Below are 14,976 nucleotides of genomic sequence, written 5' to 3'. Positions count from 1 at the left end.
CACCGATTATGAGCTTAATCATTGCCCAAATTCGTGACTGTGGTATAAATTGAGATGATCATAGTATAGTGGGCCTTCTTCGCCCCTGTACAGGTGAAAGAAGTATGTGTAGATATATTTTGTGTGGTGTGCCTTCATATCTATCACCGAGAGAATGCTGCATGCAAGATATGGGCCTCACCTTTTAGACATCTTATTGGCGGTAGATTGCTCGGCCTGTCAAAATAATATTCTAATACCAGAGAATTTACTTGCCCATTAAACCAAAAATCAAATTCCTAGGACGCTAATGTCATGTGCAAATTGGCTATATGCAATATGAAAAAGGTCCCTCCAGCAGTCAAGCCTCAATAAGACACCGATGTCCCTGCGGAGCCATCAAAAAGAAAGACTTCATAACCATATCCTCCTCCGACATACCTTCTTTAGTTGAAGGATGCGCATAAGGGAACTTGCGAAAGAAAAGTGCTGCACCAAGACGCAGCTCAATGCGGGCGAGATGCAATCCAATACAAACTATCGACATAATTAGCGCCGACAACAAAAAGAAATTCCAAAGCGTTTTTCAACACTCACCCCTTGAGCCTCCTCCAAAAGGCAACGACGCATCTTTCATATCCTTTGTCACATCCTCCCATCGTTCAGGCTTGAAGTCATTTGGATCTGGGAAAATCGCTGGATCCCTATGCATACTGTAAGACTGGGTGGAAACTGTAGTTCCGCCTGGAACAAAGTATCCATCAAAGTTGGCTCCCTCGGAAGGGGTAGACCGGGGTAGACCAAATGGGACTGCGGTATACAATCGGAGTGTCTCATTGATGACTTGATTCAAGTAAGGCAAATCACGCAGATTGCGGTCAGCCACTGGTTCGGGTAAGCTCGCTAATTCTTCGACTAGCTTGTCTCGGACCCGGGTATCGCGAGAGACTGCGTAGATGAGATATGTCAATGTTACAGCAGTAGTGTCGCTGCCTGCGACGATGTACCCTTGTGCCTCTGACCGGATCTGCTCCAGGGTGAGGCCACTTTTCTCTGAGTCGAATATCTTTGTGAAGAGGGTTGGCTTTGGGTCGTTTGGATTCTCGGCAATCATTTGCTTGTATCGCTCGATGGATTTGAATGAGTAGCTTCCGAGTCTTTTCCCTGCGTCTGCTGTTTTCTTGAAGACTGGGAGCGGCAGGTATCTGCCTAAGTTGACAAGGAGTGGAAAGGTAGTTCGAATGGGCTGGAGGCTGGAGATATGTTCGAGATCCAAGCTGTATTGAGTTTTCTGTTCAAGTTGTTTCTGATTAGCCGTCTTCCTCGAAATTTCCTTTGGTCACAAGAGATATTACCTCTCCAGCCTCAAGCATCCGAAACGACTCCCCAAAACTAAGCTCGCCAATAACATCCGTCGCCATAAACAACCACCACTTAAAAACATCAGCTACCCCCCGTTTCCCCATCTCCTCCGCTATCCTGTCAATAGCCATCTGCACCCGAGACAAGATAATAGGTTCCATCCGCGTAAGCGACGAATCAGAAATAGGCGACGCCAGCAAACGCCGACGCGCAGAATGAAAGTGTGGGTCTCCAGTTGTGAACATATTCTCGAAGCCACCAGGAACGAGCTTGCGATACCAGTCCGATTTCAGGAAACGACTGTTTGTTCTGTGGATTTCTTTGACGGCGCTGATGTCGCAGATGTCAACGCGGCTAGGGCCGGTGCGAACAATCGGGCCTGTTTGGGACAAGCTTTTGGTCAGCACTTTATTTCTGGGCTAGTCGCTTGGTAACAGACAAAGGACTAGGTCGATCACGTCTTCAAGAAGCTACTGACCATATTTCTCGTGTAGCTGATGAATGTAGAATGGGACTTGGCCGTTCAACCAGTAGTAGATATACACCAGGTCTGTCCATTTCGAGTTCTCGGGACCCGGGATCCTGGAGAGTGGACTAGCAACCCGTCTGTATAAAGCATGCTGTGGGTATAATTAGCCGCTTGGGCCCGATCCCATATCACCTATGTTAATAGCAGCGTACCAGACAAAAAAGCCCAATCAAAGAACTCAAAATCATCGGGATATTGCTGAAACCCTCCATGACTGAAGAACTGCAACTCGCTGCAGACCTTTGTGCTGCTTTTTCCAGCGAAAGATGGAATGCAAACTTCGGAGGATTTATCTCACTTATTGCATCCTGCGATAGTTAAGAGAACTACTTTTATGGATAACCCCCGCTTTCGGTGACACCACCGCTGACGGTCCGACTTGAGCGCGAGGGCGAAAGGGGCATGCGCGAGTTTGCGTTCGGTCTTTCGTCAAAAGCCGAGGAGGATGATCTGCATAGATGCAGATGTGGCTGAAGCGGGGCCGTGTTTAGGTTGCAATCGCGGAAAGCCACAATGGAAACTCCGAGTGAAGGGATGAGTTGAATGTTTTTGCTTTGTGTGATGCCGCGGTAGTACAGTTTCATTCTTCTCGGACTTACTATTGATTTCATAGTGTACGTTTTGAACAAACCACAGAAAGGATTCACTGTTGGAGTCTCTCCGATGAAAACGAAAAGAGCGGGTGGTGCAACTCGAAGTCCCAATATGGGCCAGAATAGGCTACCAGATATGGATCAGGGCCAGGTGGCATGACTTTGCAAGTATGAATTATGTTTGTATTACGAACAATGATCTCATCTATTTCGTGCAGGAGGCAGGGTATAATAAGGAAGTAACTTGAACCGAACAAACGCCCAATGACGACACTGGCCCAACCACACAAGAAAGCCTATGCAAGCTTCGGCCGCTTAGAGTTAAACACAGAGTCCGGCCTGGAGCGCTTGCGCTCTGCAGCTTCCATCTCGGCTTTCATAATCCTCTCCTGCTCTGACATTTTCTTCGGCTGAGCCATCACTGGTCCCTTCCTCCCAGCCAGGGGGTTCTTCTTGGGGCCCGATGCAAACACGTTCTTCGGTTTTTGCGCACCGCCAAAGGACATGGAGATTTTGGCTGGGGCTTGAGAGGTAGTTGGAGTTGAGGCACCTGTGTCTGTCGGGGCAGGAGAATCCTTGGCATCAGAAGAATCGTCCGTCGCTGGCACGGTCGTCGTCTGGGTTGAAGCTGGGGCGGCATCTGGCTTTGGCTTTGCGCTGAATCCAAAATTCAACTTGACCTTTTCACCCTCTTCCCGCTGCAGCAACCTTTCCTCGGAGTTTTCTTCCTTCTCCTTGTCTCTGGCCATGCGCTGCGCCCGCTCAACCTGCTCCTGGATTAAGCGCTGCTCACGCTCTTCGTCGCCTTTATCTTGTCGCTCTTTCTTCATGACCGCCTCGCGTCTGCGCATCGTCTCAGGGCTGTTATCGATCCACGAGATGAAAAGGCCCTTCTCGGTCTCTTCCACCCGACAAATTCCATTCCTTCCCAGGTATGCGGTGAAAGCGGATAGCGATTTCCATTCCGTAGCGTTCATGTGAATGTGGGTCTTGTCGGCGATGACTTGCTGGTAGAAATGATTGGCGTTGACCTGCTTTTCTCCGTGTGCTGTGGAGATGTTAGCAATCAAAATCATCAACAGGGTAGGAGGACACTGCGTACTTGTTCTCAAGAGGTCAACGAACTGCTTCTGGAACTCGTTGGAGAATTGTTTAATGTGTTTCTTGGGATCTTCGCCTATGAGCAGCATTTGTCGGACATGCGCTTCACTTTGGACGTGGCACCTTGTAGAACCAGATGTTAGCTCATGGACCTCGTAATAGACTGGACAAAGGGAAAGTACTTACTTGAAGCCATTCTCGTCGCGCATTTGCCGTTCGCTTTCGAATCGATGTCAGCTCGTGGACCCCGCAATGAAATTGTGAGACTTACCATGCCTGGCAGTACCATCTCAATCTGCCCAATCCTAATGATCAAAGAGCCCGGTCAGTATTCGTAAACCTCGGTATGCAATAGCTCGACGTCTGGAAGAGCGCAACGCCCCGGAAGAGCTCATAATCCTCCAATAAAGACTCACCTTTGCTCTTGATCTTGTTGCCAATGGCCTTAGTGCTGCCTGGGTGTCAAGTTAGCTGATTGTACCAACCAAACGGTAGTTCGAAGAAAGCTTACCGGCCTCTGCGCGTGGCATGTTCGCGGATGTGTGTTGTTATGGCGGAATCCTCCGGCTGAGAGAAGATCTGAAGAATCTAGGGGCTGGATTTGGGGTATTGAGACCTCAGATCGTGTCCAAAGTGTAAGGTAGTGGTGATTGTAGTGAATAGCCAGAGGTGATCTGTGACAAATTGCGGGCGGAGTGGCGTCGCGAGTGATAATCTCTGTCACGTGCAGATAGGCAAGGCAGGTCCCACCCAAATTTAAGCTACTCAATTGGTCTGCTGTATAGATCTGATCATATCCAACTACAATGATACAAAATATTCAGAAATACAGTTAGGAGAAACTTGAAATTTAACTCATGTCCCATATGAATCTGTGTACACTAGTCTAAGAGACCAAACCGAAACTCCGGAGTCCCCACCCAGCACCTGTATCATGAACCCGCTTTTCTAGTAGGCATCAAAGCATACGAGCACAAGACAAATGTAGACGAAACTTGAGAAAACACAAGGGTTTTCAAAAAATAAAAAATAAAACGAGAAAAAAAACAAGAAACCGACCCGCTTCGCCCCATGTTCCGATATTCCAGATGAAAAGGGAGCCATTAAGAGAATCAAACAGTAAAAGAATCAAACACGCTCAGTCGTTACACAGCCGTCACGGCTGTACTCGTCACGCCCACCTATGCCAGGGCAAACTCGTGGATGGCGGACGGGCCATTCTCGTTGTAATCGACCCGGGTCATGAAGCCCTTCGTGGCTCCCTGGTCGTTAACGAAGATGACCCGACCAGCCATCTGCGCACCGAGGAAGGTGGCTTCCTCGGCGCCGTGTCCGCCCTGTGTAGCGCTGGGGCCATGACTGGCGCCCGGGGCGTTACGATTTCCCTCGTGCTTGAACTCGGGGAAATAGTCGGGCAGCCTCAGACACTTGACGGAGTTCGGAGTCTGCGAGTGTCCGGTCGAGCGGTGGTGAGCGGACATGTTGGGGTCCATACCGGGGGTGCCAGGGGTGGCGCCGGCCATGGGAGGGTTGTTGTGGGTGGCAGCCACGAGAAGGGGGTTGACGCCGTGGGCCGCCGGGTGATACATGGGGCCAGGCTGCCCCATAGGTGCCGGGGTGTTGGTGCCGCCAGTTGGGAGAGGAGTGCTGAAGGCGGAGGGAATTTCGGATGTGAAGATGGTGGCGGAGGGGGAGAGGATGTACTTCTGGGTGATGACACCAAGAAGAGCCTGGGCAAAGCCTACACGTTCAAACCGTTAGTCAAACTCCAATACAGGGGTGAAGATGGAAATTCTAGAACAATCATCACTAACCTCGAACACGGCTACCGCATCCAACGATGATGAGGGAATCCCAAAGTTCGCTGCGCTTGGTCGCATCCGGAACGGCGAGGATGGTTCGGTGGATCTGAGTAGCGAGATCCTCAAGAATGCCGTTGGTTAGACGCTTTTTAACCTTCAGTAGAGGCGTGGCAAGTAGGAAGCGCTCGGCGCCAACCTCAATTTCCCGCGTGTGACGGATGTACCGGCGGGAACCGCTGGCAGGTGCGTTATCATCATCCAATGGGACAAACTCCTCGAATTGGAATGTCGCCTTCTCCTTCTGGTGGTTAGGGGCGTTCTTCTGCTTGGGTTCCGCACCACCCTTCTTGGTGGTCTTTTCCTTCTCGATCTTGGCAAGGTACTCGGTAGTGTCACCACTGACGATGGCAGCAACGTCCAGGACACCCTCGTCCTCTCCTCCATTGGTATCAGTACCAGTCTGGGTACCCTCGCCAGGACCACGAGGAACGAGGTCATTTCCACTCTGTCCGCCAGTCGAAGCAGCAGCGGCCGGATTCGTGCCTTGGTGTGCGGTAGCCGCAGCCCCGGGAAGTGGTGTACCGGGAGCTAGAATTTCGGCAATGTTGCTCCGCTTGAGCTGTTCGCACATCTCGCGGGTGAAGCCCTTCGGGCCAAGGAGCTCGACGAGTCGATCGGTCATGGCATCACCACCACATCCTTTCATTGCAATACCTCGGCCATGTTCGTTGGGGATGAAGTCGGTCACCGCAGTCACGTCGGCCTTGGTCTTTCCGATGTCAACAATCAAAGCAGTCGGCACACCGTAGCCCCACATTGTAGCAAGTGCAGAGTCCATGATATTAAAGGCGGGCACCTTGAACTTCTCGAAGACGAACTGGGTGATCATCTCACGATCGCGCGCGGTCCAGACTGGCTGGCCGATCATCAGGATCGGAGTGTGGAATGGGGGACTCAGTGCATTGTAGACGTGAGTCAGGAGGGCGTAGAAGCTGGGCCAGTGGACAATGCGTCCGTTGACGATCGGATACACGGCGCCTTCGTCGGAAGTCACGTCCTCCTCGTAGAAGGTCTCTGGCTGGGCCTCAGTCTTGTCGGTCGCGTCGGCGCTGTCGCCGGCAGGCTTCTCGGTTTTCTCAGTAGGCTCGTTGTTGCCAGTGCCATCTTGGCCAGCGGACTCGGCGTCCTTCATTTCCACGTCCGTCTTGGGAGGGTCGGTGGTTTGAGCGCCATTTCCATTGCTAGTATTGACTGTCTGGTGTCGCTCGCGGATTCGGTAAGGCTCGTATTCTCCCATCTTCTGGCCAGGGAACATGCGCGTGGGGAAGCGAAAGCGCGCGGGCGTAAAGGTTTCCGGCAGACCGAGCTGCGCCAGGGTCATTTGCGAACCTGGCGCAATCAGCTGGGGGGAGTGTTAGCTAGTGAACCTGTTGCTGATGAAAATAACATGACCAAGGGTATGAAGCTTCACGTACCAGGATATGCTCATCCTTGAAGGGTGGCATGTTGGAGCGTCTGCGAGCAAGAAACACGGGAGGCTCTTCGCGCTGCGTGCCCTTCTGGGGTGAAGTCTTCTCGGGGGAATCTTTCCGGGGAGATTCCTTCTGGGTGGTCTTGGGCTTCTTCTTCCCAGTAACCTTGAGCTTGGGGCGTTTTCCCATCTTGGCTTAGCGTGAAAGGAGTCTTGTCAGTATAATCACGTGGAAAGGCGGTGAGATTGTCGCCTGAAAGATGAGGCGGTGAAGCTGTCACGTGTGGATGAGGCGAAAAGGGAGAAGTTGGATCACGTGTTTTTATGGGCGCCTTATTTTTGTGGCCTGAGGCCCAACGCAAACATTTGGACAGCTCCAGAAACCAAATCTTTACATAGCGTGTATACTGCGCCAGCTACTTAGATTTTAATGATTCCCATATACTAGAATATTGCACAAAATAATAATGCTAGAGGTTTCAGCATTTTTCCCCATGATCCACAGCAATGTCTGAGTTTTCCGTTTGAACACCTACTTATCAGGCTCAATCAAGGGCATGACTACTAGCATATCTAGGGGAGAAAATATAAGTCGTATATCGGGCTTCACGGGTAAATTGTCTGAAATTTTCATAATGCATCAAAAAACATGTCATTAATGATATTGCGCCTCACTTGTATGCACTTTGAGTAGCTGCTGAAAATGAAAAAACCATCAAGAAAAACTCCAAGGCCGCACCATCCCGTAGAAACAGCAAAAATAACGCCCGCCGGTGTCCATTTTCCTCTATGACCAGCATGAGTTCGTTATGGAACTAGATGTCATCTTATTCCGGGCCTGCGTTGTACTTCTCAGTTGCAGACCGGAAGAGCTCCTGCTGTTGACGAAGGAGCTCCTCCTCGGATAGACCACTCTGCTCCATCTTGCTTTGCTTCTTCTCTCGTGACTATTCCGAACACAATGTCAGCTGCTGCAACTCAGAACGATCTGGGGATGGATAACATTGTGCGTGCGCACCTTCAACTGTTCCCGGTGCTCCTCGGCCACCGCAAGTACGTCCGGAATGTAGTCTGCAAAGCCAAGATCCCGGAGCGCCTTCTCAACATGTTCACATGCGATGGTCTTCTTGGCTTCCTTCTCGCTGATATCGTTGGCCTCAGACGAGATCAAGGTGATGAACTCGACGCAGCATTCCATCAGCAAGTCGCGCGCGTCCTTGGAGAAGGTCTGGCCCATGCTGGGAGGAAGGATCTCGGTAATGATCTTTTGGACCGTCGCTGTCGTCAACATTATTAGCAAAGTTCAACCAAACGCGCTAGATCGTTGGCGTTGGCGCCGGAAACAAAGGGTGCTCCCAAAGCGAAAGATCCAAATCAGATAGAGGGAAGATTCTGGAATGAAGTTTGCAGCAGTGTCTGGTCATACCTTTGGGAAGCGACAGGTCATCGTTGGCTAAGTGAGATCCAAACATGTCAGCTTGCGCGCGCGCGCACGTCATGAGTCTTGAAAGAGGACACTTACAACCAAACTCTCGATCGGACATGGTGTTTAAATGTGTAAAGGTAGATGGAATATATGAAAGATAACGTTCGCAGCCACGAGGAAAGACAAAGAGAGAGCTAGCGGCAAGGCTGAGGCGTGGCTCTTTTTTTCTTGGAGTTCCTGCGTGGGGCGGACTTGAAGCAATTAAATACTGCCCCGAGGCGCGCAAGACTCGGCTCCATATATTTTCCTGCCGGCAGATGCTCACCGCCTGCAACCACATTTATTCTCAATTTTTTTTCTTCAAGCCTGCATTTCTTTTCTTTCCTTCATCAACCACAGTCTGCTTTCGATACTTCCTCAAGAGTGGATTTCAATGTGAATTCACTCTTGAGGCTGGTCACTAATGGTAAGCTTGCAATCCCTCGTCACTTCCCTTTTGCTTTTTTACTATGATGAACATCGTTGTCGCCCCTATCATACCAAACCGTGGTGATTACACTGTCCTAGCCAAACGGACGAACTGATATCTGCTGTCTACTACTGCTTCTGCATATGACTGGATTATGAAGAATCTTCGACTGACTTCTTCAAGATTGCTAGGAACACAAATTCGATGATGGTGTGACGATCCAAATTATGGGGCCTTCGCTTGGAATTTTATCTTTTCATTCTGTTCCAACACACTCTTTTCTCGAGTATACACAATAGGTACGAATATCATGCCTTTTTCTCAATACACACACTCTTTGTATGATGATCATCCTACATTCCATGCTAAGTATGAAGGTGTTCTGCACCTAATGCTTATAAAATGTACCTGCTTTTCATCTTTCGGCTGATTACACCTCAATTACCCTTGACATTGCACCCATTGCTTTCTATGGCATTCGTACTGATTGCTGTACAGTTTCCTAGTCCGTATGATCTCGAATTTAGTTATAATCAATGACTTTCAAATCTATTCTTGGAAAGCCTCGAGCTCCTTGTCGTTCCATCTGCGTATTATTAGCACCATCCGAGTTTTCATAGAGCTGTAAAACATACGAGAAGAATCGCCCGCTGAGGTCCTTGGGTGCGTCCAGCACCAGCTTGGCCATAACATGACCTGGCTGCTCGGGCTTGACAAGCTTGCCGTCCTTGTGGGCACCTGCAAATTTGGAGTGCATCTCGGCGTCGAGATTCGTGGCGTGGTCCTCACGTAGCTCCCGTTGCATTTCGGTGTCGACCATGCCAGGCCGGATGGCCACAGAGGTGATATCGGGCTCCTCGTTGCCCAAGCTCATGGCGAAGTGGTTCATCGCGGCCTTGGTAGCTCCGTAGAGACCCCAACCAGGGTAGCCGGATACAGCGGCGCCAGAGGAGGTGAAGATAATCTTTCCCTTGGACTGGCGGAGGGCAGGCAGAGCTGCCTTAGCCTGTAGATTTGTCAGTGGCACAGTTCGCTAGTCTTGTGTGGAAGGACAATAGCATACGAAGGCAACCAAACTGAAAAAGTTGACATCGAAGTCTTTCTTCCACTGGTCGACATCGGCGGCAGCAATCTTGCCGACCTGTCCCAAGATGCCGTGGTTCAGCACCACTCCGTCAAGCTGGCCGAAGGACTTGATGGCGGCATCCACTGCCTTTTGAGCGAGAGAGAAGTCAGCCAGGTCGCCGTTGACCACCTCAACCTGCTTGGAGTACTGCTCCTTCAGCTTCTCGAGAGGCTCGACACTGCGGGCCACCACAACAACATTGTGTGCTTGGGGTGCTGTGAGAAGGTACTTGGCAATCGCAAGACCGATACCTGAGAGGTTGTCAGTCCTAGCTGGGGAGACATGGAGGGTGGACTCTGACCTCGCGAGGCACCCGTGACAATGATAGTCTTGGCTGCCATATTGAACGCTGTGAGTGTGGTTAGCGTCGAGTCCAGTAGACTAACAACAAATTAAGTTCCGTGGACAAAGGCGGTTCCTGCCTGCTGCCAGTGGCCGGCGATATCACAGCACACACGGGCTTTCCAAGAGGTAAGGATTCCTCGCACGCACGTGGCTGGGGAATTGACCGCGACGAGAACAAGAAACGCACAATTTGAATTACGATACACACAAGCAAGCTTGTACGTGGAACGCTTCGATATGACTGGATGGATGAGAACTGCAGAATGCTGACACTGAAGAGGCCGTTTGGGGCGGGGCTTAATAATCCCGCGGGGTACCTATGGATGGCATTCTGCTTACAGACGTCATGGTGCGCTAGTTTACGGCATTAATTAAAACCTTTGTTTGAATAATAGAGTTATTTTGTGGGCAATCCAAAAAGCTATGACCTATATGGAAGCTATAAAAATAAATCAAGGTGCCATCTTCTGGAAGGTCACTAAAACTATATTTGGATGTACTCAGTGTCACTGATGTAAGGATATATATCGGACCCTCCACTTCATGTACCCGACCTCGAAAAGTGACATCGACTGGAGAATTTGCACGAGTAGAGGTAGATTACCTATTCCAGGGTTGAGAATGGGTCGAGAATACTTTGATCCCCAAATCCAGCAAGTAGAGCATCAAAAACAGCCAAGACCCAACAAGACAATTCCAAGCATCAAACAAGGGTTATGACCATCTTCCAGGTCAGGCTTTCAACTCCCCCTCCTCCGATGGCCTAGTTGATATCCACCGTAAATTGGTGAATTATTGGTGTGCCCTGGAGGAAAGGACAAACAAAAGAAGAAAGTACTGGGCCGGTGTTGACGCTTCGAGCTCCACGGACGGCCGGGCACACCCCTAGGCGGGGGAGATTTTTTTTGGAGATTTTTTTGGGTAATATTATTTTTCTGGTAGTCAAAACTTATCCTAGAATGGTATATTGAATTTATCTCAACTCTCTGATATCTTTTTTGACTATGTTGGAGGGTGTAAATCGCTGTATCGGCGGCACTGGGGACTGGCGATGTTGTTCGGTGTCCGTGGATGGCGATGCAGGAACAAGGCGAAGTATATAGGGGAAGCAAAAATGGAGGTTCGATTCACGGGGGATACGATTTGTCTTATTTCGAAATTTTTGATATTTGGCTGTGGCTAGTTAGATATGGCTCGAATATTAGTCTAGTATTCCGTTATCCAACGGCTCCTGAAGCCGTGGTGAGGTAAAACCAGCTCGTCACTTTGAACTCTTGCTGGCTTGCGCAATCATGACTTTTCTATGGTTACCTTACGGAAGCTCAAATGCTCATGAATTCATTCAGGCAAATCTTCTCTATTGCATATTCACTTTCTCTAGTATATACAAGGATAGTAATTCCTGACACATCTCCGAGGCCCGAGTACCTCGGATGATAGTTGTTCCGACCACAGCTCCCTGGCTTTAGTCAGCTGCGCCACTGGAGCTCTCCAGAATCTTCAGGCATCCGATATCACCAAGCAGTCGTCCGCTCCCTCGCAATTTCTCGCTCCGTGCCTTCTGTCGCCTCCCCTTCGCGAACCTCCTCCACCTCTCCATCCTTACACCCTAATTTCACCCCGGCGACCAAAAACCTCCACATCAGCCCATCATGGCCAACTACCTCGCCTCCATTTTCGGTACCGAGCAGGATAAGGTCAACTGCTCCTTCTACTACAAGATCGGCGCATGCCGCCACGGCGACCGCTGCTCGCGCAAACACGTCAAGCCCTCGTACTCGCAGACCGTTCTCATGCCGAACATGTACCAGAACCCGGCCTACGATCCCAAGAACAAGATGAACCCCAGCCAGCTGCAGAATCACTTCGACGCTTTCTACGAGGACATATGGTGCGAGATGTGCAAATATGGTGAACTCGAGGAACTGGTTGTCTGTGACAACAACAATGACCGTAAGTCCGGCTTTTCGAGGATTTGATCTCATTGAGAAGCATTTGGCGCAAGTAACTAACATTCCTCTTTTTTCTCTACAGACCTGATCGGTAACGTCTACGCTCGATTCAAGTACGAAGAAGACGCACAAGCAGCATGCGATGCATTGAACTCCCGGTGGTACGCTGCGCGACCCATATATTGCGAACTATCACCCGTGACGGATTTCCGAGAAGCGTGTTGTCGACTCAACAGTGGGGAGGGATGTGTACGTGGGGGATTCTGCAATTTCATTCATCGCAAAGATCCCGGCCCCGAGTTGGACCGAGAGCTGCGACTGAGCACAAAGAAGTGGCTCAAGGAACGGGGTCGTGATGCTCGCAGCGTTAGCCGCAGCCCAACCCCTGAGCCCACTCGACGGAGATTCTAAGCGCTGAGTGGTTGAGTGACGGTGGTCTCTTTTCTCTTTTTCTCTTTTTGCAAATGTGGTTTTTTTTCATCTTCTTGTCTTCATACTCCCGGCGTTGGGCGAGGCCTATGGGCAATTCGATTCCGCTTTCGAGGGGGGTTCAGCATTTTCTTCTGCTGATTGGCATCTTGTATTTTACTTCATGATATCAAACCTACAAGGTATCGTTTTTAACACGGTTGAATAATGATTGCTCGCCTATGACTTTGTACTGCTGCCGCCAGTCACCTAACCGACAGCCACTTGGTAAACTAGTGAGTTAAGTGCCATCCAGGACTCGTTTAATCCTGTATAGTATGCACTTGTAATTCGGTTCCCTTGCATATGAAAGTATTGCTGACCACTAATTGCCACCATGGGCTGATGGTAAATATCTGTCACCATGTATACTCGATCGTAATTGACATGGTGAATGTTGTGCTCCGAATACTAAGAGTAGACACCTACATGATGCAGTTTATTGTGGATGAGTCTCATGTTCACAAGCCAAATGCTATGTTTGAATTGTTAGTACCAGAGGTATCAAAAGGTGGAATACTTAAAGTAATTAATGAATATCCAGAATTGATTTGCTTCGTCGGTTTGGGAAATATCCGATGATGTAGATGCCATCAAAGGACTATCAACTCTTTGTCTCCGGCAAGTCTTGGCACCCCACACGCGGCGCGTCAAATCGCGTCCCACCACGTCCTTCATATTTCAAGAAGTGAGCAGACAAGCAACGACAGGCCTTCTTCGACTTGGAATCATAGCCGCAGAGCTTCTCCATAGTCTTCGACATCATGGAAACCAACGGATACGATGATCGAAATCGTGCCTTTTTACAGGCCTTCATGGCACGTTCTACCATGACCTTTGAAGAGGCACAACCAGTTCTAGCAGCGATACTCTCTGCTAATCGTACGTAAATATCACCCTTTTTCCTCACATTAGTCCTCAAAAGCATCACTGACCACCGATACGCGCAGAAGGAACCACTGTCGACCCAGAGGGCATCACACACGAAGACATCGGCGCCTTCGTAGACGCCGCAAACTCAGCCATTTCACCCTTTGACCTAGAAATCCGAACCACCCGCCGACAAGACCCAAAAGAAGCCAACCAAGACGCACCAAATACACCCCCCGTACTAGTATACGCCCTCGTCAATACAACAAGCGATCCCCTAACCCAGCTCGCGACGACCTACTCCGCTGACGAAATCGCATTCGTCAAGCGCGTCCTCGACTTCATGTTCGACACAAATAACAGACGCCGATGCGAGGGGATGGTCATCACGCAGATGCAAGCCGTACAACTGGCAAAAGCGGGCGAAGATCGACGCAGGTCTACCAATGTTGGAACACAGCAGGAAGGCGGTGCTGCGCAGAACTTGACCATGACGCAGGCGCAGGATATGATGAAGTCTTTGGTGTCGGAGGGTTGGTTGGAGAAGAGTCGGAAGGGGTATTTGAGTTTAACTCCGCGGGCGTTGATGGAGTTAAGGACTTGGTTGGTCTCGACGTATAATGACGATGAAGAAGATGGGAGGAGGAGGAGGGCTCCTCGTATTAAGTTCTGCGCGGCTTGCAAGGATATTATTACGGTGGTGAGAATGCGATTCGAATCTGTCTTGGAAGCTGGGGTTTGCGGTGAACTGACTATCAGCTTATAGGGCCAACGGTGTGATGATCATGAATGCTTGGGTCGTCTTCATGATCACTGCGTGCGCAATTTCTTCCGCATGCAACAAGCGGAGAAATGTCCTGTCTGCAAGGAGGACTGGTCTGGAGAAAGCTTTGTGGGCGAGAGAGCTGTGGAGGAGGCGAGTCGCGTAAGACCGAGTACCAATGTGCGACAGCGAACCCAGGATACCCCGGAAGCAGATGGCGATTCTGGTGCTCCTGAAGACAGCGAAGAAGAAGAGGGGTGAACATGGGGAGACAATTCTATGATGACAGCATGATCTGGAATCTTCATATCGTGCGATATACCTCGCTTGATAAATCCTCGAATGCCTCGACCAAATGCCCTCCCTCTCATCCGCGCCATCGAGTTGCGACTCTGAACTCCAAGTCCCAACTACTCACGATGATACACGGCTATGGATGACCACGCTGCCCATATGGGCGCAAGAGAGAGAGCTGGTTCGCTCGGCTCATTGCCGAACATAGCATTGGTCACTGATGAGCGCCGATGGTCGCTCAGATGGCTGTGTCTGACAACTCGAGGACTGGAATTATTCACTATTCATACCATAGCCTAGACGGATTGGCTGTCTTTGATAGAGCCGGCTTATGACAACTAAGAGTTCAGAATTATTCACACCCATCCTGTTCACTTTTCTTCGTATGTCGAAACGCCCTGCTGGGCTCACACTTGTAGTACTCCA

At 50.0% G+C, this 14,976-nt stretch overlaps 7 protein-coding genes across 7 annotated transcripts; 2 read left to right on the top strand and 5 right to left on the bottom strand.

Annotated features, from left to right (window-relative positions):
• Window positions 1–296: 296 nt before the first annotated feature.
• On the bottom strand, window positions 297–1,922 carry N7473_008889 (cytochrome P450; the record flags this gene model as incomplete). Its single annotated transcript, XM_057154828.1, has 4 exons — window positions 297–516; window positions 577–1,270; window positions 1,335–1,720; window positions 1,820–1,922. Coding segments are annotated over 4 exons (1,359 nt in total), but the record flags the coding sequence as incomplete, so codon positions are not given.
• Window positions 1,923–2,642: 720 nt separating this feature from the next.
• Window positions 2,643–4,225, bottom strand: N7473_008888 (putative C2H2 finger domain protein (Kin17)). The gene is made up of 6 exons (XM_057154827.1): window positions 4,076–4,225; window positions 3,981–4,019; window positions 3,836–3,869; window positions 3,751–3,783; window positions 3,566–3,687; window positions 2,643–3,511 (listed from the first exon to the last, which is right to left on the bottom strand). The coding sequence occupies exons 1-6, from the start codon at window positions 4,092–4,094 to the stop codon at window positions 2,760–2,762; spliced, it is 999 nt and encodes a 332-aa protein (XP_057005957.1). The 5' UTR covers window positions 4,095–4,225; the 3' UTR covers window positions 2,643–2,759.
• A 520-nt stretch (window positions 4,226–4,745) lies between these two features.
• On the bottom strand, window positions 4,746–7,027 carry N7473_008887 (uncharacterized protein; the record flags this gene model as incomplete). Its single annotated transcript, XM_057154826.1, has 3 exons — window positions 4,746–5,305; window positions 5,379–6,768; window positions 6,842–7,027. 3 exons carry the CDS (start codon window positions 7,025–7,027, stop codon window positions 4,746–4,748), a joined length of 2,136 nt encoding a protein of 711 aa, XP_057005956.1.
• A 461-nt stretch (window positions 7,028–7,488) lies between these two features.
• On the bottom strand, window positions 7,489–8,505 carry nctB (negative cofactor 2 transcription regulator complex subunit NCB2). The gene is made up of 4 exons (XM_057154825.1): window positions 8,360–8,505; window positions 8,264–8,290; window positions 7,856–8,115; window positions 7,489–7,784 (listed from the first exon to the last, which is right to left on the bottom strand). Exons 1-4 carry the CDS (start codon window positions 8,379–8,381, stop codon window positions 7,665–7,667), a joined length of 429 nt encoding a protein of 142 aa, XP_057005955.1. The 5' UTR covers window positions 8,382–8,505; the 3' UTR covers window positions 7,489–7,664.
• A 776-nt stretch (window positions 8,506–9,281) lies between these two features.
• N7473_008885 (SDR family oxidoreductase) lies at window positions 9,282–10,551 on the bottom strand (the record flags this gene model as incomplete). Its single annotated transcript, XM_057154824.1, has 6 exons — window positions 9,282–9,318; window positions 9,368–9,738; window positions 9,796–10,109; window positions 10,160–10,207; window positions 10,391–10,475; window positions 10,543–10,551. 6 exons carry the CDS (start codon window positions 10,549–10,551, stop codon window positions 9,282–9,284), a joined length of 864 nt encoding a protein of 287 aa, XP_057005954.1.
• Window positions 10,552–11,855: 1,304 nt separating this feature from the next.
• On the top strand, window positions 11,856–12,566 carry N7473_008884 (zinc finger CCCH domain-containing RNA-binding protein; the record flags this gene model as incomplete). The annotated part of the gene is made up of 2 exons (XM_057154823.1): window positions 11,856–12,156; window positions 12,238–12,566. 2 exons carry the CDS (start codon window positions 11,856–11,858, stop codon window positions 12,564–12,566), a joined length of 630 nt encoding a protein of 209 aa, XP_057005953.1.
• Window positions 12,567–13,387: 821 nt separating this feature from the next.
• On the top strand, window positions 13,388–14,517 carry N7473_008883 (non-structural maintenance of chromosomes element 1 family protein; the record flags this gene model as incomplete). The annotated part of the gene is made up of 3 exons (XM_057154822.1): window positions 13,388–13,505; window positions 13,574–14,193; window positions 14,260–14,517. 3 exons carry the CDS (start codon window positions 13,388–13,390, stop codon window positions 14,515–14,517), a joined length of 996 nt encoding a protein of 331 aa, XP_057005952.1.
• Window positions 14,518–14,976: the final 459 nt, after the last annotated feature.

This window comes from Penicillium subrubescens (assembly GCF_028828155.1).
Source record: "Penicillium subrubescens strain IBT 31985 chromosome Unknown utg000006l_segment0_segment0, whole genome shotgun sequence".
NCBI classification, from domain to species: Eukaryota; Fungi; Ascomycota; class Eurotiomycetes; order Eurotiales; family Aspergillaceae; genus Penicillium; species Penicillium subrubescens.
The sequence above is the reverse complement of the archived record's forward strand: the minus strand, read 5'-3'. Positions and strand labels throughout refer to the sequence as shown.

What these genes read in the sequence shown, in the direction of transcription:
- N7473_008888 (XM_057154827.1), bottom strand. An exon ending in CAACAAGATCAAGAGCAAAG is followed by an intron (nt 3,870 to 3,980) that starts GTGAGTCTTTAT and finishes TTTGATCATTAG; the next exon opens with GATTGGGCAGATTGAGATGG. An exon ending in AGATGGTACTGCCAGGCATG is followed by an intron (nt 3,784 to 3,835) that starts GTAAGTCTCACA and finishes TCGATTCGAAAG; the next exon opens with CGAACGGCAAATGCGCGACG.
- nctB (XM_057154825.1), bottom strand. Translation starts at nt 8,381, where the DNA reads ATGTCCGATCGAGAGTTTGGTT. An exon ending in TGACCTGTCGCTTCCCAAAG is followed by an intron (nt 8,116 to 8,263) that starts GTATGACCAGAC and finishes TGTTGACGACAG; the next exon opens with CGACGGTCCAAAAGATCATT. An exon ending in AGCACCGGGAACAGTTGAAG is followed by an intron (nt 7,785 to 7,855) that starts GTGCGCACGCAC and finishes TGTTCGGAATAG; the next exon opens with TCACGAGAGAAGAAGCAAAG.